At 38.1% G+C, this 25,692-nt stretch overlaps 2 protein-coding genes and 1 non-coding gene across 7 annotated transcripts in view; all 3 read left to right on the forward strand.

Annotated features, from left to right (window-relative positions):
- Window positions 1–23,847, forward strand: part of LOC137490964 (NACHT, LRR and PYD domains-containing protein 3-like) — a 62,039-nt gene extending 38,192 nt beyond the window's left edge. Inside the window, exons 9-13 of one of the 2 annotated variants that reach the window (XM_088649688.1) lie at window positions 17,395–17,568; window positions 18,323–18,496; window positions 20,453–20,626; window positions 21,812–21,858; window positions 22,483–23,847. In XM_088649688.1, coding sequence (XP_088505814.1) covers window positions 17,395–17,568; window positions 18,323–18,496; window positions 20,453–20,626; window positions 21,812–21,858; window positions 22,483–23,009 — 1,096 coding nt within the window. In that variant the 3' untranslated portion in view covers window positions 23,010–23,847. The remainder of the gene's footprint in view (window positions 1–17,394; window positions 17,569–18,322; window positions 18,497–20,452; window positions 20,627–21,811; window positions 21,859–22,482) is intronic. The other variant, XM_088649689.1, reaches the window with a different exon arrangement.
- On the forward strand, window positions 2,314–10,396 carry LOC137491000 (uncharacterized). 4 transcript variants are annotated; one of them, XM_087249554.2, is made up of 4 exons: window positions 2,314–2,528; window positions 2,668–2,817; window positions 7,029–7,490; window positions 7,574–10,396. In XM_087249554.2, exons 2-4 carry the CDS (start codon window positions 2,733–2,735, stop codon window positions 7,606–7,608), a joined length of 582 nt encoding a protein of 193 aa, XP_087105680.1. In that variant the 5' UTR covers window positions 2,314–2,528; window positions 2,668–2,732; the 3' UTR covers window positions 7,609–10,396. The 4 variants fall into 4 exon arrangements, with proteins under 4 accessions (XP_087105680.1, XP_087105679.1, XP_087105678.1 ...); XM_087249553.2 differs by having other exon boundaries at window positions 2,314–2,354; XM_087249552.2 differs by having other exon boundaries at window positions 7,029–10,396.
- On the forward strand, window positions 13,797–13,869 carry trnav-cac (transfer RNA valine (anticodon CAC)). Its single transcript has one exon. It is a non-coding gene; the product is annotated as a tRNA-Val (tRNA).
- Window positions 23,848–25,692: the final 1,845 nt, after the last annotated feature.

Raw genomic sequence — 25,692 nt, forward strand, 5'->3', positions numbered from 1 at the left:
CTTCAAAGCATGTTTTTAAAAAACGATACATCTCGCTGTGAAGCAGTGTACCGGAGCTTGATTCGTTCTGCCATCATCACATAATCAGTGACGTCCGAAGCTTCATTTTCGCCTTTACCCACGTGACTGCTAAACACCCTCATGGGTTAGTTAAGTGTATAGCGAGAGATTAGGCGTCGATTACATACATTTCTACTGTTTCACAGCACTGCACCTGTCCCACACACCAGTAATTAAATTAAAATACAATAGTAATTTATAGTAAAAAGGTTTTGAACCATACTAAAGTGTATTAGTGTATTTTTTTACAACTATCTTTAAAGAAAACCCCTGCATGTCGTAGTATAGTGTTTAACGGAGGCCAGCTGGCGAGTGCAGCCCAAAAGGATCGCTCACATAGCCTCCTCCTAAAGCATTTGCCTCCCATGCAGGAATTACTAGTTCGATCCATGCTTGGAACAAGTGGGTGGGTGAAGGACTAGTTAAAATATGATAAATAGTTTTGAAAATCCTGGATTGTACTATGGTCATCAGTGGTGTAATGTAACATACCTTATGTGTAAAACCTACAGTAATTGAGTAATTTGTTTATATTACTGTTGTTGTATTACTACATGAATGATTGAGTTGGTCAGTTGTGAACATTTGACATTATTGCAGCACAGTGCTTTCCCACACTTTCACCAGAAGAGGTCCTCATTGAGCTCTGATTTAGAAAGCTTTGAGTAACGGGCCTCTTTCCGATACAATTGAGTCGAGCGCTTCACTGGTTCAGAAAGCTTCATTTCACCATCACTAGTAAACACTTTACCAGCGGCAGGAACTGTGTTGAATAAATGCTCTCTTTAACCTAAAATGTCTTCTCTGTCATTGTCCACCCTGTCACAAATCCTTGCTTGACAGGGTGGACATATGAATTATTATTGACACTTTATTTATTTATTTAATATTTTATTGTTAATTAGGGAATGTTTTTATGTTATAACACTTATACACACACACACATATTGCACAAGTAGATGCGATACATGAGTGGACAAGACAAACCTTTTGGCAATATCTGTCTCAGTATTTATAAAGAATAATCTTTTAAAGTCCATATAATGGAGCTCACTGACTGTGTGAAATAATACAGCCCTAAGTATTTGTACATTTATGTGAACATCTGTAATCTAATTATTTACCTTATTCTGAAAAATAAAACAGGATTATTAAGGTGTTTAACTTGAGTTGCTTTCAACATTCCCTTCCCTCCTCCAATGCAGTGTACAATACAAAGATTAACATTCATTAGCAAGTTTAGTTTCATTTTAAGGACAATAATTGTTTATTTTCCCATTAATTTGCATATTGATAAAAGCTGATTGATAACAGAAGAGGCAGCATAGTGGCTCAGTGGTTTGCAGTAAAAACAGAAGTAGAATTCTTGAAAACGTTTACAATCCTTTTACATGAACCCTTTAATATTTGTTGTTGTACCTGTTGTTCTTCAAATGTTGCTCCATATTTAGTTCACTAAATAAAGCCTTTGTCCACCGTTATGCCAATGTCCACCCTGTCATCTTGTTTTACAGTCATGTTCAAATTTTATTAAAATGAACAAATTATTTATAACCTCAGCAAAACATATTGTGTGATTTCTTAATTAATCAATAAGGGCCAGTTAATATTGTTGGAAAGTTTGATAAAAATATTTTAGATCTTGGGTTTTATTTTGAAAATAATGTGCAACGATTGTATATTTTACTGGGAAATCAATTGTCTATTATTTTATTATTACAAATAGATTTTTTCTATAATCTATTAAGTTGGGTTGGTAAAGGGACACATGACCTTTCTGAAAATACACATTTAATAATCACACTGCAATGAAGATATACTTTTACTACTGTTTTTCTGCTTGTAGATTATTTGTAAATAGTGCAGGAGCTTGACCAACATTCATTTCTTACAGTATATAGCCTATGAAGTTGTAGAAATAGGAAAGTAGATGTCATAATTTCAAGGATGAGATTTGGATATTAATAGTAATGTGTTTTAGACCTGCAAGTCATCATAAAGTGGATTAAATTTTTTTTTTTTTTTTCAAAATTGTCTTAAAAAAGTTTAGATTAAAGGTTTGGTTAACTTCAAATACTGTTTATCTGTGCCTCTCTCGCTGTGTGTGTGTGTGTGTGATAGAGAGAGAGAGAGCAGATATAGTGGAAAGTGGAAAACGAGGGAGAAATGTATCAATAAGGCATGACTGCAACAGTAAGTGGCAAAAAAGCTAAACAAAAAAGACTTTTATTTTGGCGTGGTGTGTGATGTCATAAGGGTGCGCCGCTCCTGCGCTGGAATTCAACTGGAGAAAGGTTTGTGTTTAAAACTTTTACAGAAATACAAACGGATTGATTAAAGTTTCAGGATTTTCATCCAATGCTAAATTTTGAACCTGCTGTTGTCAATATTATTTAACCCTTTATACAACGTAGTACTATTTTACTCACAGTAATGAAGGTCTATTGTTTGAATAAGTTAACAGAAATGTGTGTAATACATATTTTAATGACCTTTTAATTAGCCTGATTTCTTTTTGTTAATTACTCTCATATAAAGAAACTGTTGAAGCAAGTGTTGAAGATAAATTATTTTGTTTCTGTTCATTGTTTTATTTATTTTAAACAGGATAAAGTGTCCAGACACAGAGAACAACTCCTGCTGAAGCGACTGATCTCCACACTGTTATAAAGATGGCGTTTATTAAAGAGGAGAGTGAAGATGTGAAGATTGAAGAAACATTCACAGTCAAACAGGAAGATTTGCAGGAACAAACAGGTTGATTTTCATTCTCAAACACCAACTCAGTCATTTGATCCTCATTCAGATATATTTTAATAATAAGAATACTAAATTAAATCCATCTTGCAGCCCTGAGTGTGCTGCCTAGTTCTCCTAAATGCACATAAGCACTCATTGAAAGACAGGAATGAGTTTCTTTTGTTACTTCTTCTCATGTCTTTTGTCATTATTTTAATGTATTATTAGTCTCCCATTTTCTTTACCTTCTTAAGGTTATTGCTTTTCTTGTTCTCCTACTGTTTGTAAAGTGTCCTTAAGCACTGGCACTATATAAAATAAATAAAAACAATAAACAAATAAAAAAGTTTAACTGAGCTGAGGATATTTGACTTACAGTATTCCCATAGAACAGCGGTGTCCAAACTACGGCCCGTGGGCCAATATTAATAGAATCTGGCAGCTATACAAAAATAAACGTAATTCAATAAATAACCACCGGGTATCGCTATTACATGCCTTAAATTAGTCATTACTTCTTGTTATGAAATAAAACTAACCAACCAAACTGAAGGAAACATAATTGATAATCACATTTTGGCGAGCCATGGCGCACCAAGAAAAAGGAAAATCAACAGTCAGTGCAGGAAGTTTCAGTCACGTTGGGGCAAAGAATTTTTCTTCACAGAGGTCAGCGGGAAATGTATCTGTTTAATTTGCCAGGAATCAGTTGCAGTAATGAAGGAATATAATATTAAAAGACATTATGAAACAAAGCATCAGGCCTTCAGCTCTTACACTGGTGCCGAATGAGATCAGAAAGTAAAACAATTAGCAGCGCCCTATCAGCTCAACAACAGCAGTTTTTTTGTGCTATTAAAGTGCAAGAAAATTCTACATTGCACTGCAAAAAATGTTTTTTATTTATTTATTTATATTTTTTGTCTTATTTCAAGCCCAAATATCTAAAAAAAAAAAAAAATAAAGGAGAATTTTCTAATTTGTTTTGAGAAATAATATGCCAATATTAAGTGAGTTTTTCCTTAAAACAAGCTAAAATAATCTGCCAATGGGGTAAGCAAAATAATCTTGTTTTTCCTTTTGACATAAGATTATTTTGCTCACCCCATTGGCAGATTAATTTGCTTGTTTTAAGGAAAAAATTACATATTAAGGAAAATATTAGCATTTTATTTCTCAAAACAAGACAATTTTTCAAAACAAGAGATTTTTTAGATATTTGGACTCAAAACAAGACAACATAACATCTAAGTAAGAAAAGCATTTTTTGCAGTGTGGCTAGTTATGAGGTAGCTCAGCTGATCGCACAGCACAGGTAACCCTTCACTGAAGGAGAATTTATAAAGGATGAGTGTTGCAACTGTAATTTGCCCAGAGAAGATTCAAGTTTTTTAAAAACTTAAGTTTTTCTAGAAAACAGTTGGACGACCAAAATAAAATAATTTTTTAATAAAATACACGCACACATCCATCCATCCATCCATCCATCCATATATAAATATATATATATATATATATATATATATATATATATATATATATATATATATATATATATTTTTTTTTTTTTTTTTTATGCGTGTCTGTGTGATGTATGTAAAATTTGGCCCGGGACAACATTTTTTTTTGCATCTGGCCCTCGGCCCAAAAAGTTTGGACACCCCTGCCATAGAAGATATCTGCTATTACAGTGAGAGTGTTGGCTTAGTACTTTCCATTTGCATATGTCACGTTGATCACAATTCCCCTTTTTTCGATCAACTTTATGGGTTTAAAGTTGTTTCTAGAAGTTGTTGCTAGTTCTCACAGATAGTATTTGAGTTAGAATTACATCATTATTATAATAATTACCAGGCCTATTTTAAACAGGGTTTCCGCTGGGTCTTAAAATGTCGTAAATTCCAAAATATAAATTTCAGGCTTTAAAAAGTCCTAAATTTACTGAAATATTGTGTTGTAGGTCCTAAATCTTTTTAAACAAGTCTTCATTTTCCTTTGTTCATGTTTTGCTACCCAATCTGGCCAAAACCCATAAAATCACCAACAATCCATCTCAATAAAACTTTCCACTTTATATTCAAAAAGGTCATTTTAACTCCATTTATCATAATGGTTTAATTATTTACTAATGCACTATGCACTAATTTGAAATCTGCTGAATGAAATGGACTCTAAAGTAATTAATTATTATAAAACATTGTACAGTATTCTAAACTATATGATGTTGCTGTGGGACGACATGAGGGAAAAAAAAACTAATTATAGTGGAAAAATAACATTTAGCATTGCACTGACTTCAAGTGGCCAACAAACTAGTCTAAAAATGACTTTTGCTGATTAAGAAATGGATTACAGCATGCTGATGATATGCAAAAAATTGTTAACCCTGGGTCATTCTAACTCTGGGTCATTCTAAGGGTGCTTTCACACCTACACTTTTGTTTCGCAACGTATCTCGTTTGCCCAGTTAGCTCTGAGATTGCTTGAATGAGGTGGTCTCGGCTCGATTGAAACGAACCCTGGAGCGGTTCGATTGCAGTGAGAAAGCGATCCGATCCGAGCGCGGTTATATCACAGTGTTTTATGGATATGTAATAGGCTTACGGCTATATGAAGAGAGAGTTATGAATAGGGCGGGAAGTTTCGCGAGTCTCCGGATGCCCGCAAATGAGTGATGATCTCCCGGTAATCTTGCGTCTCCCTCCCGGTCCTCAAATAGGCATCGTCACGCACCCTTCTCACCTCTCCTCACTGCATCTCTCCTCAGACACGTCACGCGTGCGCACCCTGTTAATCACCACCAAACCACCACCTCTCCTGACAGCTTAGCGGGACGCTGCAAAATAAACCCTGACACTATGACTAATGTAAGGAGAGTTTACTCGCACGTGACTTGTTTTAGCTCTTTTAGTCCGTTTAGAAACTTTGCAGTGTGAAAGCGAACCGCTCCAAGAGCAAAGAGCAACAATGTAACATTTGTAATCTCTTTTTCGGGACAACTGAATCGATTCACAGGTGTGAAAGCACCCTAACTCTGGATAAACAGAATCCTGACCACCGTAAAACAGGAAGAAAAAGAAATTGTCTTTCTCGCCTCATTATGGATTTACTTTCATCGGCTAGACACCGGCCTCACAGCTCCGTGAATGTCAGTACTGTCACTTATTGTTCTGCGATCGGTAAATGTAGCCTGTGTGAACGCTACTTGACTAAAATAATAGCTTTGCTACACAAAAGCTATTTAATTTAAAAAGTAGTGACGCTACCACCACACTACTGAGAAATGTAGATAAGCTAGTAGCGTCACTACTTGCAGCGACGCTACTGCCCAACACTGTGTGATGGCAATATTTCTAATGTAGAAATGTCTTCATTACTGATAGCCAAAGCTGTTTCAGTAACCAAAGAGGTCTCCAGTGTACAGAACTGCACAATAGGTGATTGGTGCTGATGAGCAGTACTACACACGGTGTGTTTGGCACCCCTCATATAGTAATCCAGGGCCGTAACACCCATCGGTACCACGGGTACTCTGATTAGGTTTTTCATATAAATACTTGCGCTTGACACATTTGTTTCAGATTGTTATTTGCCTATTACATTCTAAATGATGTAAATTCTAGTACATAATTTTTTAACTGTACCTTTAGAACCTTATAACAGCAATAAAAGCAGCATCGAAGCAGTCTTCTTTTAGTCATTCCACCTCTTCACGGAGACTGTCAGACTGATCTGGTGTATTAAAAAACTATTGTGGGTTCTGGAACTGAACAATAATAGTGTTCATGATGCTGGACATTCACTGGCACTAGATCCTCATCAATTTAAGAGTAAATCTCCCTTCTTTGCCATCCTCTGATGCGTTTAGGTTTCGCCGCAAAATTAAATTTTTGCTGTAGAACGCGCAATGCGGACATAAAGAACCTGACTGATATTCTACCGGAACCATGTCAGCAGAGTTCATGCATATCCATAAACTATAACTTCTATGTTAAACGGTTTTGAAACAATTTACATTGTAAAAGCACTAGATAAATAAAGATTAATTAAATTGAATCTGCTTAAATGTGGACACGTTAATGGACCAAACACAATATGATTTGATTTATTTTACATTTACTGTGCATCAAAATTACAGTGTGTGTAGCCAATGTTTCCAGTGTCTTTTCACTTTTCAGCTTTTGATGAGAGTTTTTAAGACTTGATAACAACTAGTGTTTTTTTTTCAGACCTAATTGAAGAGAATGAGGAGAGTAAAGAGGAGGAACATCATGTCAAAATTGAGGAAAAAACTATTTTACAGACTGATGGTATTTTGAAAAGGAGAGACAAGAATCATTTCACCTGCACTCAGTGTGGAAAGAGTTTTGGAAGAAAACACAATCTTAAGATTCACATGAGGATCCACACTGGAGAGAAACCATTCACATGCACTCAGTGTGGGAAGAGTTTCAACCAATCATCAAACCTTTATAATCACATGATGATCCACACTGGAGAGAAACCATTCAAATGCACTCAATGTGGGAAAAGTTTTAACCGCTCATCAGACCTTCATCAACATATGAGGATTCACACTGGAGAGAAACCATACACATGCACTCAGTGTGGGAAGAGTTTTTACTGCTCATCACACCTTCATCAACACATGAGGATCCACACTGGAGAGAAACCATTCACATGCACTCAGTGTGGGAAGAGTTTCAGCCAATCATCACACTTTAAGCAACACATGAGGATCCACACTGAAGAGAAACCATTCACATGCACTCAGTGTGGGAAGAGTTTCAGCCAATAATCAAACCTTAATCGACACATGAGGATACACACTGGAGAGAAACCATTCACATGCACTCAGTGTGGGAAGAGTTTCAGCCAGTCATCACACCTTAATCAACACATCATGAGCCACACTGGAGAGAAACCATTCATGTCTAATCATCTTGTTTAATCCCGCCCCTTTTTGCAGTGCCGTACAACAGAATTTCGCATACTCAATAGTGATGGGAAGTTCGGATCATTTTACTGACTCGGATCTTTGAGTCTCGTTCATCGAGATGAACAAATCTTTTTTCGAGTCATTTTGTTCATTTGGTTCAATTTGCCAAAATATTATTAAAATGTTACGAATTGCTTCCAAACACATCTACAACTAGCCCAGAAGGTTCATCACACGCCAAATAAGTCATAAATAAATTATAATAAGAAGAAAATAATAATTCAATGTTTACCTGCTCTTTTGTCTATGGGTATTGTTGTCTGTTTGCTCAGCTCACCTCTTCATGTCTTCAAATGTCAGTGGTGCGTTCACGTTACAATGACAGTCATATATAATCTTAACCAATGTACCCAGTCTGAGCCGATAGGAGCCATGATAATTAGTTCACCTTTCGAGTCTTCTGGTTGTTGAGTCGTTCGTTCATCATGTGACAGAATAAACCGGAGGACTCGAGAGTTGAATAGATCAATTCTTTTCTTTTTTTTTGGCTCTAAACTCATATGATTGGCCCGTGATGAACGAATGATTCAAACCCGAGGACTTGAGAGGTGAACAGATCAATTCTTTTTCTGGCTCTAAATGCATATGATTGGCATATAAATGCATATGTTAGGCTGTAGTCTTTCATGTGGTGAACGAACGACTCGATAGAGGACTCGAAAAATGAACTAATCTTGTCTCGCACTACACATCGTGCACATGAGCGAATTAATGAATCTTTTAGTTAATCCGAGTCATTCATTCATTTTGTCACATAACATGAAAGAAAGCATAAGAGATGAGTTATTTAATAAATCAAATAATCTTTGTGAATAGTTTTGTAACATGATGCTGCCAGCATTAGACACTTAAACACTGTTTATGTGTTGTTTATTGTTTTATTATTATTATTTTACCAGAAAAGCTTTTATAACAAATCAGATTACTTTATAAATCACAACAATAAAATAAGCAAAAGAAAAACAAAATAGTGCACATCAAACTAGGCTTTTTAATAAATAAAAACAAGTAAGCTTTAAATTAAATAACACGTTTGTGCCATTAAAGCTTTATATCAAATATGGCAACTCTTCCCAGTAGATGTTTTTATAAAACAGCAATTTAAGTGAAAGATATTATAAATAAAAAACAAAAGCCACAGCGCCTAATGAGCTTAACAACTTGACTTGAGAATACAACAGTGCATTTTTAAAAAAATAAAATAAAATTAAATAAGCTTTAAAACAATACTGTGTGGCTTTACTTGTTGGACTTGGCTTAAGGTTTGTTAGCATTTAAAAACACAAGCTCTGAACCTTTAATAGGCTGAGTCTGTTTCTTCTTGTGTCATTAGTTGTTGGTCGCAGGATAAAAGATGCTAAATGAGTAAATGCAAATGCAAACTTTATACAAATATTAGACCAATATATAAAGTCTGCATAGAAAAACTTTATTAAACAAAAAATGGAGTATAAATGAACAAACTACAAATCACTTGTAATTGTAGAATTTATTAATTTATAACCTAGCTTAGTGTTTGTTTTCTGATAGCAAGCCAGCAAATAGACAAATCAATATATATATATATATATATATATATATATATATATATATATATATATATATATATATATATATATACTAGATATAAACCACATATCCAGTAGAAAAAAAGTAACAATAACTTAGTGACAATAGGACAGAACTTTTTTATTTGTTAGAAAATGCTTTTTAGGTACACATTGTTTGATGATTTTATAAAAAGTTTAAAATATAATCATATGATGCAACAAAAATTCAGTTTTACATAAATATTATTGACTGAGGTTCTCGTTGCAGTGTACAGTGAAACTACAGTTTAAGATCAGATATGCACATAATAATGTAAGGATGGCTATATCTCTCCATAATATTAAAATCTGCAAACTGTTATGGAACTCCACACGAGACAAGACCGTGAGAATAGTAAGGCACTAAAACAATAAACTTTCTAATTTGAGAAGAAGATCAGCTAGAAAACCAGTTGTTCAGTTTGTCTCGATCATGCATCCTGAGCCCCCTTCTTTGCCCTGGACTTTACCTTCTCCACCAGAGCAGCTCACTCACATTTCACACCGAATCTTTAAGTTTTAATATGGTGTATCTTGTGGCTTTATATTCATGTTTGGTGTGATTTTAAATGTCTCTGTGTGATTGGTAAAGTGGTCTTAATTTCACTGTAATATTTTACAATCTCCTTTATATCAGTTAATTTGGGTTTTGACTTTGAAAAGATCTTTGCCAGATGCTCCACTCCAGGCAAAATGGTCTTCGCATCAACTCATGACCAGGCAAGAGTCTTAGTGAAGCTTTTATTGTCTTGAATTTATAATGATTTGAGTATTTAGGCAAACGGTGCAGAAGTGTCCGTGGGATCCTGTAGACAGGATACCCCATTGCAGGTTGTGAGTCTCTGAGCTCTGCATCAGGATTTATATGCTGCAATGTGTTTCTACATGGTCAGGTATTCCTCTTTAACTCCTAAATGTATCTTTGAGTAATTGATGTTGTACAATTATGTGAACTGCAATGGAAAATCTTTTCCTGACAAATAAATGTAAAATTCTTGTTTAACTCTAATATCTCCCGAAATCATTTAAATGTAGTAGATTGTTTAGGCTGACGTTTCCGCAGCCTACAACCAGGATTAGTCATCCATTCAGGCGCAATGGATGGAGCATGGGCACAGCATTAGAGACCTGTTGATTTCTGACAATCACTGATGATATCATCTAGGGGCTAAATCAAACTTTCTTTAAGTATAAGCAAGCATGGGGCGGCCTATTATTACTTAAAGGAAATTAGCATATCTGCTAAGAATCGGAACTGGCGATGATGTGTCCGTGAGCAGATGAAACTGGCCAGCATACTGACTCTAAGCGACTTTGAGTAAACGATGAAACATTAATGGAATATAAGGATTTATTAGGTTAATCAATCTAAATTAGACCTAATCACAACCTATAAGGTAATCAGCTTGAATTAGATGAATCTAAATCTAAAACTATTATAAATTGGAGTCAGATTAAAATTCAGAGCTAGAAACAAATTAAAATAAATTATAACGAACAAAAATATTTCTTTTCACATGTGCTAAAAGGTTTACACGCATTTGACCTTCACCCATGCTGTTAGCTCCGTCATGGGACTAATAGATGGACCCTCACATGTGTGTGTATTTATATAGTTTATAACCATAACAGTTCTACAGTTTCTTCTATTTTACTTGTTGTTTTCTATTTGATTTAAATAGTGTATTTATTTTGTTAAAGAGTCCATATTATGGGTTTTTGAAAATACCCTTCCATGTAGTGTGTAACAGCTCTAAGTGAAGTGAAATATCCAGCTATGGCTTAAATCTGTAAGTGTACAGTGTTTAAAACTGTTGATTCATCTATAAAAGAGTCGACTCATAGTGCTTCAAATGAGTCGTCTTGATAACGAGTCATTAGATGTTTCATGATGTTGTATCTACGAAACACAAGTAGTTGCGTGCGCAAACCCGGGAGATTTGAAACCTGCGGCCTCACCCACTAACACAGAAAAAAAGCCACACACACACACGCACGCGCCGGTCGAATGTGATGTCACACTGTGCAGATGGATATTATTGAGTCTCTACCCAAAGATGAAACCTCAGCATTAGCCCAGCCTTGAGCAGTTTGAGTGCTTCTGGAAACTTCATGCTTTAGACTGGGTGTATATTACATGCTTAATATTAAATTTTTAGACTGTGTGTGTGTGTGTGTGTAGGCCTATTATTATTTAAAATAAAATTTTAAAATAAAATTGATTATATTATGTACAAAATATTATTCTTTATAATTATATCCAGTTCCCCTAAAACTTTGCTTAAATACCATATACATTTATTAAATAAATAAAACCAAAAAGTAAATAACTGTTTGGTCTGACAAGTTTTCAGGACATATCAAATTTCAGCACAACACTAACTAACTAGTCTCACTCACACACACACACACACACACACTTGTACACACTCTCACTAACACACTCACTCTTGTACATGCTCTCTCTCACACACTTACATTCTATCTCAATTCAATTCAGAAATACTTTTTTAGCATGACTGTAAATGATACAATGTTGCCAACACAAACACATCGACATCTCACAGACACATGTACAAGCTCTCATTCACAAAGATAAGCCCTCCCTCTCACACACACACACACTTTTACATGCTTTCACATAAACATGTACTGGCTCTCTCTCTTACACACACTACTACATGCTGTCTTTCACTCACACACAAACACACACACACAAACAAATGTGCATTTGATACTTATATAATTTTACGTGCTCATTAGGCTAATGATAGGTGGTTGCATTGTAATTATTTGGTCATAAAGGTATTAATTGTTTTAAATAGTTTTTCAGCTAATAATGTTTGTGATGTCATACATGCTACAAAAGGCTTTTAAAGCTGACAAGACGTGGAGCAACCATGACCAGAGCGTTCCAGAGAGAAGGTGTCTCTCAAAATGCAGTGGCCCAGCTCGCTGCAATTGCAGAGCTGTACTTTGCTAACAGGGAGCAATTTAACAGAATCAGCTTCACACCAGGAAAATGAACAGAGTTCGCTCAAAAGTGTAGAGACCTCATTTTTGGAGATTTTTGCATAAAGGTTGTATCAATGAAAAGGAAGGGTTCTTTTGTATGTTTCTTTGTTCAATAATGCTCCGGTTTACTGTTGGTAAAATGTAGAAGCAAAAACCTACAGCACAATAAGCTTAGCTTATAATTCCAAAAAAATAATAATATTGAAATCAGATGCAAAAACCTTTAAATTCCGACTAAATTCATTAATTTTCTTTTCAGCTTAGTCCCTTTATTAGTCTGGAGTTGCTACAATGGAATAACCCAAGAGCTTATCCAGCACCATCCATGTTTTACACAACAGATGCCCTTCCAGCTGCAATGCATCACTGGGAAACATCCAAACACACACACATATATATATTTGAGCCTACTCAATTTACCTGTACCAAATGTCTTTGGATTTGTGGAGGAAACCAGAGCACCCAGAGGACACCCACACAAACACAGGGAGAACATGCAAACTCCACACAAAAATGCCACCTGACCTAGCTGAGGCTCGAACCAACAAATTTCTTACTGTGAGGCGAACGTTCTACCCTCAGCGCCACCACATTGCCGGCAATTTAATTGTTATTCTAAAATTAGTGTTTTTTTCAGCCTACTGTTTGAAAGATAATGAAAAAATATTTGCCACAAAAATAGTTAAATTGCAGAGCTGAGACTTAAAATATATATACATTTTCGGAAAAAATGTGTATGGTGGCTGCATGATGGTGCAGTGGGTAGCATGTTTGCCTCACAGCAAGAAGGTCACTAGTTCGAGCCTAAGCTGGGTCAGTTGGTGTTTCTGTGTGGAGTTTGCATGTTCTCCCCATGTTCGTGTGGGTTTCCTCTGGGTGCTCTGGTTTCCCTGACAAATCCAAAAACATGTGATCAAGACGGCGGAAGGGCCACAGCACTTTAGAGTCATGCACACCAATCAGGTAAAAACCTGTCGACTATGCATGAGCTCAGAAAATGTGATGAAGGAACGCCCAGAATTCAGGTGCTTCAAATGTGACGAAAGGGGACATTTCGCAAGGACCTGTACAGCTGTGTCGGGCCCGGATTGTAAATTGGCCCTAATACCTGCAGGGAGCTTGTCACGCTGAGTTGGCTTTGTCCGCTCGATTGACCAACGCGTACGCCTTGTTTTATCCTTGCAGGCCTAACTTCGCTGGTGAAAGCACTTGTGGGGTTTCTGTAGTGTAGTGGTCATCAAGTTCGCCTAACACGCGAAAGGTCCTCGGTTCGAAACCGAGCAGAAACAGTGCTCTTCTTTTGGCGAGAAAATAGTAGCATCCACTGCCCGCACCAGCAATGATCGTCGACAGGCACCCAATCAAAAAGGGTTATCAGCTCGATTTGCCTGAAGGTTTCCGTAGTGTAGTGGTTATCACGTTCGCCTCACACGCGAAAGGTCCCCAGTTCGAAACTGGGCGGAAACAACCTCTGGCTTTTATGACAATTGTCAAATCAGGCTTCTGTTGAGTACTGACGTTCACTGAAAACATTCTTTCTGCAGAGCGGTGTGAGGCTAGAAGTTTGAATTCAGCTCAGTGTTTACCGCCCCTCGCGGTGTCGCAAACTTGCGTAGAATCTGATTCCTTTTAGCTTTGTGTTGTGCATGAGCAGGTGGCCAGTGCGTTCGCTGGCCCTTCACGGTGCAGACCGTACAAGACAGCTCTATAAAAAAAGACTATAAATACTTGAAGCAGCACTGGCCTATTGGTTTCCGTAGTGTAGTGTTTATCATGTTTGCATTACACGCTAAAGGTCTCCTGTTCGAAACTGGGCAGAAGCATACAATTAGCGGACACTTTTGTCCAAAGCGACATACAATAGTGGAGGTATTCAACAAGACGAGGCAATGCATACGAAAAAGGGCTATTTATTCCAAGTAATTTGTTTATGGTCAGAGAATTTAGTGCTGGAGTAGGAGTTTCGTTTTCTTTAGAGAGAGGGATATTCACCGGGGTTCGGGTGTACTCTGAAGAGATGGGTTTTAGCTGTCGTTTGAAGGACACCAGTGTATCCGTAATCCGAGTGGGAATGGGAAGGTGATTCCACCAGCGTAGAACACTCAATGAAAACATTGTGGAAAGTGACTTTCCGTCTCTCTGCGCTGGCACCACAAGACAGTGCTCTCACCCTAACCGGAGGCTCCTGTGGTTATCACGATGGCTTTACAAGCGGAGGGTCTCCTGTTAGCAACTGGGCGGAAACATTCAGATTTGCTTTTACTCACATTCTCAATTGGCTCTCTGCTCACTGGATGATCCACGATACAAGGGCATGGATCTGTCAAATGTCATGACTTGACGTTGTACGAGGATTTGACGAAAAAAATGCCCTGCAAACCTTAAAAAGCAACACCATCCCAGGACAATTCTTTTGATCCCCTTTCAGTGCACTTGCATTAAAGCCCGCGTGATGCGGCACTTTGTCAGTGTTACTGTATCATTCGGACATGGGGGCAGAGAGTTAAAGAATTGAGCCTGAGCGCACTGCCGCAGGCTCGGTTTGACAGAAGTGGGATTCGAACCCACACCTCCAGGGGAGACTGCGACCTGAACGCAGCGCCTTAGACCGCTCGGCCATCCTGACATGCAAGCTTGGCAGGAGCTGTCTCCTGGGAGCCACACCGCAGTACCGTGACATGGAATCTGGTGCTTCACAGCTTGCCCAGCTCCGGCTGTCCAGCTCATTGGCGCTGCAGGCAGCTAATCTGTGCTCGCCTCCTGGGGCTGCGCCTAGTTTCAATAGCCAACACTTGACAGCTGTCATTGCTTACGGCCACACCACCCTGAGGGGGCTATAGAGCAAACAGGAAGTGAGTTGGCAGCAGTAAGGAGAGAAAGGCTCTCCCCATTTTGTTTGTCTACCTTTTTGTTTATTGACCTTGAGTGTTTTTGTTTGTTTGTTTTCTTTTTGTCTTTAAAAACCACCTAACAGCAGCATTTTGCTGACTGAAGGGTGGTTATGTAGTGTGTTTTATTTTTAATCATGGACAGAATCCCCGGCAACGACATGGAAATGGAGGGACTTGCAAGAAAGGATAAAGAAAATGGGCTGGATAATAGACGGAGAGGTAAAGAAAATGGACTTGACAACAGACAAAGAGATAAATAAAATGAAGAGCCCGGCCAACGAAGAGGTGAGAAAGGTAAGGATAAGCAAGAGGTACAAAGAAGAGTATGCACAAAGGAAGCAACAGTAACTGTAGAAGTAGAAAATGTAAAAGATGCAAGAAGATTTGATATAACCAAAGCAGTCACGGAGCTGATTGGAGAAGGAAGAATGCTGGCGGTGAGACCCAAACAAACAAAGGGAGTATGAAGTAACAATGGAGACTGAAGATGACACCGAAATTTTAATAGACAATGGATTGACAATTAAAGGAGTGAAATCTGAAGTACGGAGGTTACAAAACAGAGACTATGTTGTTTCGTTCAAGCATCTGCCTGTTTACCTAGCAAATGAAGAAATTTTAAGCAAGCTAGAGAGACGGGGAGTTTTCCCCATATCTAAAATTAAAAGAAGATTGTATCCTGGCACAAACATAGAAGATGGAACAAGGTTTGTAAAAAACAGATTTCCGGAAGAGATGGTCTCCTTACCATACAGTACCAAAATCGAGACGGCGGAAGCGCCACAGCACTTTAGAGTCATGCACACCAATCAGGTAAAAACCTGTCGACTATGCATGAGCTCAGAAAATGTGATGAAGGAACGCCCAGAATTCAGGTGCTTCAAATGTGACGAAAGGGGACATTTCGCAAGGACCTGTGTGTGTGTGTGTGTCTGGGTTTCTGCGTCAGAGGGCGGGGCCTCAGGTTTGAAATCTCCAGGGTTTGCGCGTGCACGTGAATAACTTGCTTTCGTTCGTACGTCATGGCGAAACACCTAATGAATCGGTATCAAGGCTATAGATATAGATGAATCAACCGTTTTAAACACTGTATTCTTACAGATTTAAGCCTTAGCTGGATACTTTACTTCACTTAGAGCTGTGTTACACACTACATGGAGGGGAATTTTCAAAAACCCATAATATGGGCTCTTTAAGTAATTGTTGTAACTGTTACATTTGTTATGAATGTCAGCCAGATTAAGTTAATATGGTGTATATTTTTGTAGTGATTCTCTTCTGAAATGTCTGTGAAAGCAAAACACTGTCCTGTAAAATATTCAATTTGAATAGTATTAAGTGATAGTAAGAGTTTAATGATTTAATGCTGGATTTTTGGTTTTAACACATCATAATTTGCTTTCTCAATAAGTTAAGGTTAATAAATGAGTAGAAGGGAAATGTATTTAATCCTATATTGTTTGTATTTCTCATAAATATAATAACAAGTGTTAATGTTGATGTAATTTGGAAATGGTGGGAAAGAGAATGTTATTTATGTTATTATAATGATTAGCATCCTTTTTGCATTTATACCAGTAGGTATAGAAGGAGTAATGTGTTCTTTAATAATTCTTGTAATATTACTTGAGTATCTCAAAGTAAGAGCAATACTGTATTCTAAGTGTATTCAAGTGCATAAAGTATTGTTGTTGCTATAAGTGACACATTTGAATTTTATCTTATGGATATAAGTTTGGTTTTATTCTGGAACACTGTGTACAATGTGCTGGCTTGTGCCGGTCCAGATTCCCCTAGGTCTGGAGCCGGTAACAGGTGCAAAAATAGAATTGAGATTGAGACTTAGTGACTTCTTTTGTTAACAGTTGATTTCTCCTCACACTGAAGGCAGTTTCTTGTCTATTTTATGCTCTTGTTTGTCTTTCCTCATATGTTTGTTGTTAATATGCCTGTTAACTGCAGATCTTCAGCAGGATTTATCTCAGTGTCACTTTAACACTCTGCAGACTGAACACATGAACATTCAGCAGTGTGAGAAGAACTCTGTATAATCTGCCAGATTAACACATTAACACTGTTGTTTGTTTTGTCCTCTACACAGGCTACAGTGCTGTAATCTCACTGCTGATAATTGTGAGACTTTTACTTCAGTTCTACAATCCTCAAACTATGTGCTGAGAGAGCTGGACCTGAGTAACAATGACCTGCAGGATTCAGGAGTGAAGAAGCTCTCTGATGGACTGAAGAGTCAACACTGTAAACTGGACACACTGAGGTCTGAGTTCAAACACTTGATTGATTGATTGATTGTTTGATTGATTTTTGTGACAGATGTATTACTAAAACTCACACTGTTAATGTAATTTGTGTTGTTTCTCAGATTGGTCATGTGTAATCTCACTGTTCAGTGCTGTGAGAGTTTATCTTCAGCTCTACAATCCTCAAACTGTGTGCTGAGAGAGCTGGACCTGAGTAACAATGACCTGCAGGATTCAGGAGTGAAGAAGCTCTCTGATGGACTGAAGAGACCAAACTGTAAACTGGACACACTGAGGTCTGAGTTTAAACACCTGATTGATTGATTGATTGATTGATTGATTGATTGATTGATTGATTGATTGATTGATTGATTGATTTTTGTGACAGATGTATTACTAAAACTCACACTGTTAATGTAATTTGTGTTGTTTCTCAGATTGGCCGCATGTAAACTCACTGTTGAGTGCTGTGAGAGTTTGTCTTCAGCTCTACAATCCTCAAACTGTGTGCTGAGAGAGCTGGACCTGAGTAACAATGGCCTGCCGGATTCAGGAGTGAAGCTTCTCTCTGATGGACTGAAGAGTCAACACTGTACACTGGACACACTGAGGTCTGAGTTCACTTGATTGATTGATTGATTGATTGATTGATTGATTGATTGATTGATTGATTGATTGATTGATTGATTGATTTGATTGATTGATTGATTTTTGTGACAGATGTATTACTAAAACTCACACTGTAATGTAATTTGTGTTCTTCTTTCTCAGATTGGTCATGTGCAATCTCACTGTTGAGTGCTGTGAGAGTTTGTCTTCAGCTCTACAATCCTCAAACTGTGTGCTGAGAGAGCTGGACCTGAGTAACAATGACCTGCAGGATTCAGGAGTGAAGAAGCTCTCTGATGGACTGAAGAGTCAACACTGTAAACTGGACACACTGAGGTACAATAATTCCACACATCAACATCATCTGTGCGCACGATGTACGCTCTCGCTTCTCTCTGCTCGCGCAAAACATTTGGGATTTTTGTCAGTCCTGGGGCGGGACTTGTTGTACTTGTTATCTCTAACGATATTGGCTAATCTTCCTTTCCGGAAGTTAGCCGGGATTGGACGCAGGTAAGCTAGTTTCCCCGTTAAATAAAAATATATAGGATATCTTATCATAATGTCACAATGTGAAACTAATAGACTTACTTTCTCAGTAATAATAGGTGGAGACTTACTTTCAATACTGAGATATTTCTTGTAATAATTAATCTCATAATAATGCCTATTCTTACCATCATGACCAAGTCATATAATGACATATCAAAATAATGAGATATTTCTGTAACAAACTTTATTACTTGGGAGAGAAAGAGAGAGTTATACTATGTGGCAAAAGATCTCTCCATTAAACAGAAATTGGGGGAAAATATACATGGGCTAATAAATCAGGACGAATAATTCAGACTTTAAATATGTGTTTTGAACCATTTGATGAAGTTTAGCACCTACATTTAAACTGAACTCAAGCCTAGCATGTTAAAATTTATAAAAATCTTTTTTTTTTCTTAGACTCATTGTCCTTGACTCATTTTCTCTGAAGAACAAGTCAGAATAAATTGGATGGACAATAGTATACAAAATAGGCTATACATGCATGCAGTGCATAAAGTACAAAGGTTTATAGTAAATATACTGCCATAAGTCTGTTATTCCACTTTACAGTTAAAGTCTGAATTATTAGCCCCCTGTTTATTTTTATCCTAATTTTTATTTAATGGAGAGAAGATTTTTTTCAACACATTTCTAATCATAATAGTGTTAATAACTCATTTCTAATAACTGATTTATTTTCTCTTTGTCATGATGACAGTAAATAATATTTGACTAGATATTCTTCAAGACACTAGTGTTCAGCTTAAAGTCACATTTAAAGGCTTCACTAGATTAATTAGGCAGGTTAGGGTAATTAGGCAGGTTATTGTATAATGATGGTTTGTTCTGTAGACTTTGGAAAAAAATAAATTGCTTCAAGAGGCTAATAATATGGACCTTAAAATGGGTTTTAAAAAATTAAAAACTGCTTTTATTCTAGCCGAAATAAAACAAGAAAAAAGTGGGCTAATAATTCTGACTTCAACTGCATACATGACCTTTAATAATATATAGATATTTATATATTTTCCACTGATCTATATTTCAAAAAATGTTAATAATTATAATAATATAATAATAATATACAAAGCTGCACTGCACATATAGTATGCATTGTATGGAAAGATCTTAAAAGCAAATAAACTCTTCTGAAGACAATTTTTCCTAGAAAGATCATCCCCAAGTGTCATAATGAGCTCTGCTGTTGGGGTTAATAATAAAGTAAAATATAACAAACCACACAAGTGCTGCACGGGACAAATCAAATGGGTTCAGAAAGTCATGTTACAAGAATGCAAGTCATTATTTTAGAAGATAAATTTTTATTATTTGACTGTTTCTCGAGATTGAATCTTCATAAAGTTCATAAAGTTCTCAGAAAGTTTCTTATGATTATGACTTGCAAATTGTATATATATTTAACGGCGTGATCTTTTTACCTGCGTCCAATCCCGGCTAACTTCCGGAAAGGCAGAGTAGCCGATAGCGTTAGAGATAACAAGTAAACCAAGTCAACCAAGTAATCTGCTTACGGTTCACTTCTCCTAGCGCGCAAACATCACCGTTGCGCTTGATTTAAATTCACATTTTTATCTTTCTGAGTTTAGAGGTGACTGTGTGTTAGTGACGCCTATTTGGCAGACTAATGTGATGTTGTGTATGTTTGTGTGTGTTTGTGTGTGTTTCTGTGTGTGTGTGTGTGTGTGTGTGTGTGTGTGTGTGTGTGTGTGTGTGTGTGTGTGTGTGTGTTTTTAGGTTGTCTGGCTGTATGGTGACAGAGGAAGGCTGTGGTTTTCTGTCTTCAGCTCTGACTTCAAACCCCTCACACCTGAGAGAGCTGGATCTGAGCTACAATCATCCAGGAGATTCAGGAGTCAAGCTGCTCTCTGAACAACTGGAGGATCCAAACTACACACTGGACAAACTCAAGTATGTGGAGCAGCACTGCCTTTTTTATTGTGAATACAGATACTTTGATACTTCACTGCTCTTCTAGTGTCCAGATATTAATCAAACCTGTTAAATATGTCAGTGCACTGGGGCAGTTCTCACATTAAGCGTGATATTATATCTCATATTAACACTGTACAGTTTCAGCATTGTAGTTGAGCAGTGAAACTTGTTCTCTACATTTCTGCTGAAGAACTGTACAGTATCAGGTCAGAGATGTGTGTGTACTGTTCTCCAAATACGTCCTGTGTATACTTTAACAGCAAGTTAAACTCTCCCTCATGAACTTCACAGACACAGAATGTCCTTTATCACACTTTAATAAGGGCGGAGTAAAACTATAAACAGGAAGAAAATAAACAATATAAATTTACATTCACAATGTGGACATAACAAAGATGTTTCTGGCAAATATCTCACATATCTTGTAATCTGGCTCTTTTCTGCTTCTAAACTAACATGAACACAAAATATCAGGCAATAAAAGTGATCAGCAGACAGTGATGCTGGTTCTGATATAGTCCAGTGACAATCACATGTTGAACAAACTCAAATAAAGCAAATGACAAAAAACTCCTAAACTAAACCTTTATAACTGAAGTATTATGAACAATAAACAGAACACAAACCCACCAAGCTTCCAAAGGGCGAGGAGGACTGCAGATTGGTCTGGATTCACTGCTCTCCAACTTAGCAATGTTTGGAGATGATGAAGAGGCATTTGACAGAAGATGAAGATCTCCATCATATTTCAAGTCATTTAACACTGAATTCTGCTTTATTATTGTGCTGCGCTTTTGTCAATTGATCATTGAATGAATCCTTCAGTCTTTATATCTGTCTGTTTCTGTGTTTCCATTCTGTTTTCTGTTTCCACATCTGATCTAAAAGCTCTGTGTGTCATTCAGAAGCTGATTTGACAGCTCCACACACACTCATGTTGTTTTACTGCAGTTATTAATGCACTGAGATCAGCCAATCACAATCCAGCATTCAGCACACACTCCACATGTCTTATTGTGTGTGTGTGTGTGTGTGTTTGATTGTGTGTGTGCGTGCGTGCGTGTGTGTGTGTGTGTGTGTGTGTTTGCGTGCGTGCGTGTGTGTGTGTGTGTTTTAAGGTATGTTTGTACTGACTGAATGTGAATCTGTGTGTGTTTACAGTCTAGATCATGGAGGAGAGACGAGAATTACAGCAGGACCACGCAAATGTAGGACTACACACACACACACACACACACACACACACACACACACACACACACACTCTCTCTCTCAAACACACACACGCATGCCCACACTCACACAATCAGACACACACACACACACGCTCCCTTCTGTCTCTCTCTCACACGCACACGCTCACACACAATCAGACATACACACTCACAAACACATGCACTCTCACAGACATGCTCACGTGCACACACACACACACACACCCTCTCTCACACACACAGACACTCACTCTCACACACACACACACACACACACCCTCTCTCTCACACGCACAATCAGACATACACACACACACTCGCACACATGCATGCACCCTCTCTCACACACAGACACACACACTCACTCTCTCACACACACAGTTCCTCTCTCTCTCACGCTCACACACACACACACAGCAGTGAACACATGCACACACACACACAGCAGTGAACACATGGACACACACACACACAACACACACGCCCGCTTGCACGCACACACACACACACACACACTCCCTCTGTCACACACACACACACAAATGCGCATACACACTCTCTCTCTCACACACACACACACACAGCTGTGGTTATAAATGTGTGTGTTCTTGTGTTCAGATGTCTGTTTCCTCACTCTGGATCCAAACACAGCACACACTCAACTCATTCTGTCTGAGGAGAACAGAAAGGTGAAGAGTGTGAGAGAGAATCAGCCGTATCCTGATCATCCAGACAGATTTGATGCATGGCCTCAGGTGTTGTGCAGAGAGAGTGTGTGTGGACGCTGTTACTGGGAGATTAACTGGAGTGGAGAAGAAGTGTGTATATCAGTGTCATATAAGAGCATCAGGAGGAAGGGAACAGGTGCTGAGGTTGTGTTTGGATATAATGCTCAGTCCTGGAGTTTGATCTGCTCTTCCTCCAGATTCTCATTCAGACACAATCACACACGCACTGATCTCCCAGTGAAGGCGCTCAGCAGGAGAATAGGAGTGTTTGTGGATCACAGTGCAGGAACTCTGATCTTCTACAACATCTATAGAGACACAATGAGCCTCATCCACTCAGTCCAGACCACATTCACTGAGCCGCTCTATCCTGGGTTTGAGCTTTATTATCCTGGATCATCAGTGAAACTGAGCTGAAGACTGATGAGAGATTTACCCAGAATCCTTTACAGGAGCAGTCAGCAGCAGTGTGTGTGTGTGTGTGTGTGTGTGTGCGTGTGTGTGTGTGTGCGTGTGTGTGTGCGTGTGTGTGCGTGAGTGTGTGCATGTGAAAGTGTCTGTATTTGTGCACTCAAAAAAAAAAAATTGTTGAATGAACATGATTTAATCGTGGCACCCTTTATGCATCTAATCCAATCAAGTAAACCTGAACTGCTTTGAACATGTTGTATGAACACAAAGCACATTTGTAGATAAAACATGGTTTCAATATGTCAGTGTTACGACTGAAGTTTATTTATTTATTTTTATTATTGCTGATTGTACTCCATTTTCTTTTGTCCCGCCTCCTTGCTGTTTTTCTGATGTCTTATAGGCTCCCACGCCGGCGTGATTCCCTGCTCTGATTGGCTGCTGGTCTGCGAGGCCTGTATAAAAGGGAGCTTCCGGCAGGAATCGGGGAGCTCATTTCTGCTGCATTCGGTGTTTGGAGTGGAGCTCCTGGGTTTCCCTCACCCCTTCGGCCGACGACCAACAATAATCACCTTTGTATTGATGACCATCCTATGCTTGAATAGTTTTTTGAGAGTTTGAGCGTGTAGGGGTGACCTGCCTATTTATTTGATTACTTTTGACTTGTTTATGTTAGGGAGTAAGGTAAGATTCTTGTATTTTTATTTAAATAGTAATGGGTAATTTAGTGGATTTATTTTATAGATTCTTTTGTTTGTTATTTTGGCCTGTGGTCACCCTGACGAAATGCTCGTTTATATAAACCCAATTTTTCTATAATAAATATCTTCATATATACTCTCAATTGAGTGTGTGAGTTTGGTTGTCGACCGAAGGGAATCTTTTGTTTTAAGTTTTGTTTAGTTTGGGAAATCCACCACCCCAACACATTTGTTTGTTCTTCGTTTATTATGCCCTTTTTGTTTCCCCTAGACTTGGGGCGTAATAATTGGGGGCTCGTCCGTTTTTTCCTCATCCAAATTTAGTTTAATTTGATCCGTTTATTCGTTTAAATTTCACGTCCGGAGTGAAATCTTGTGACATTGCTGGTGAGTACCATTTATATATTCTCTATTTTTGGTGACTGGAAATTTGATCTTGTGCTGTGGGGAAAGGTTGAGATTATGGAGTTTAGCATAGAAGCGTTTAAACAAGCTCCTTTGTAGGAACTTTTGGAGTCATGCCGTAAGGTTGATTTATTTCTAGTGGCTGATTTCTATGATATCTCTGTGGTGAAAACTGCTAAGAAAAAAGAAGTGCGAGATTTAATTTATGATTCGTTGGTGCAGCAAGGCGTTTTACAGCCTCGGCCTGCTGGAGCAGCGCAAAACGTAGACGCCGGTGCTGATAGGCACGCGACAGATGATTCTATGTTGCATTCGCCAAGTGGAACAAATTTAGATGATTTAAAATTGGCTATTCAGTTGAAACAATCAGATCTCGAAATTAAGCGCCAAGAACATACTACTCAGCTTCTACGTTTTAGGCAATGCGAGTTAGAAACGCAAGCTGACCGTCGTTCACCAGTCTTGCCTCCTAAATTGTCTCCTATACCTACTGTTTCACCATCTGCTTCATTTGCTGTTAATTCTAATCCAACCCCGATTAATTCGTTGCCTGTGTCCTCTAATAATTATGCTGACTTTGACATCAGTCGTCATATTACGCTCGTACCCCCATTTCGGGATAACGAAGTGGATTCATATTTCGGCGCTTTCGAGCGAATAGCTGCGGCGTTGCGCAGGCCGAAAGAGATTTGGTCTCTTCTGATTCAGTGCAAATTAACGGGAAAAGCCCAAGAGGTTAGTTCCGCTTTATCTGTTAACGACAGCTTGGATTATGATAAACTGAAAAATGCGGTGCTGAAAGCATATGAATTAGTCCCCGAGGCCTATAGGCAAAAATTTCGTTTGCATTCGAAGGGTTCCAGTCAAACTTTTGTGGAGTATGCTCGGGAGAAGAGCATGCTATTCGATAAGTGGTGTCACTCCAGTAAAGTCACTGATTTTGAGCAACTTCGTGAACTAATTTTGATTGAGGATTTTAAAAATTCGTTGCCGGACAAAATTGTTGTTTTTCTGAATGAGAAAAAAATTTCGACTCTTGCTGAAGCCGCCGTTTGCGCGGATGAGTTTGTTTTGACGCACAAGAGCACGTTTGTTTCACGTCGAGAGTCAAATTTTTCGCCAGTCTTCGAGAAAAATGGAAAAGCTTCAAAATCGCTAAAGCAGGTAAAAACTGCGGAATCTCGCGAATGCTTCTACTGCCACGATTTAGGTCATTTAATTTCCATGTGCCCTATTTTGAGAAAGAAAAATCAGGTAAAGGCAGCTAAGAGTGTTGGCTTCGTTAGTAGGGAAAGCAAGCCCGATTTGGATATTGATGCTTTGTATGATCCATTTGTGTGTCAGGGAACGATTTCTCTGAGTGGATTGGCACAAGATTCAGTTCCTGTGACCATTCTTCGAGATACAGGGTCTGTACAGTCCTTTGTATTATTTGATTCTTTGCATTTTTCGGACGAAAGTTATTGTGGATCTGATGTCCTTATTCAGGGGATTGAGTTAGGAGTTCTGAAAGTGCCACTGCATAAGGTATACATTCAGTCTGATTTGGTAACAGGATTTGTGAAACTGGCTGTTCGTCACCA

Source organism: Danio rerio, chromosome 4 (genome assembly GCF_052040795.2).
Source record: "Danio rerio strain M-AB ecotype USA chromosome 4, GRCz13ab, whole genome shotgun sequence".
NCBI classification, from domain to species: domain Eukaryota; kingdom Metazoa; phylum Chordata; class Actinopteri; order Cypriniformes; family Danionidae; genus Danio; species Danio rerio.

Bases quoted from the DNA above. Each gene is read 5' to 3' on its own strand.
- LOC137491000 (XM_087249552.2), top strand. From the start codon at position 2,733: ATGGCGTTTATTAAAGAGGAGAGTGAAGATGTGAAGATTGAAGAAACA. The intron at 2,818-7,028 runs GTTGATTTTCAT...TTTTTTTTTCAG, and splicing joins AGATTTGCAGGAACAAACAG to ACCTAATTGAAGAGAATGAG.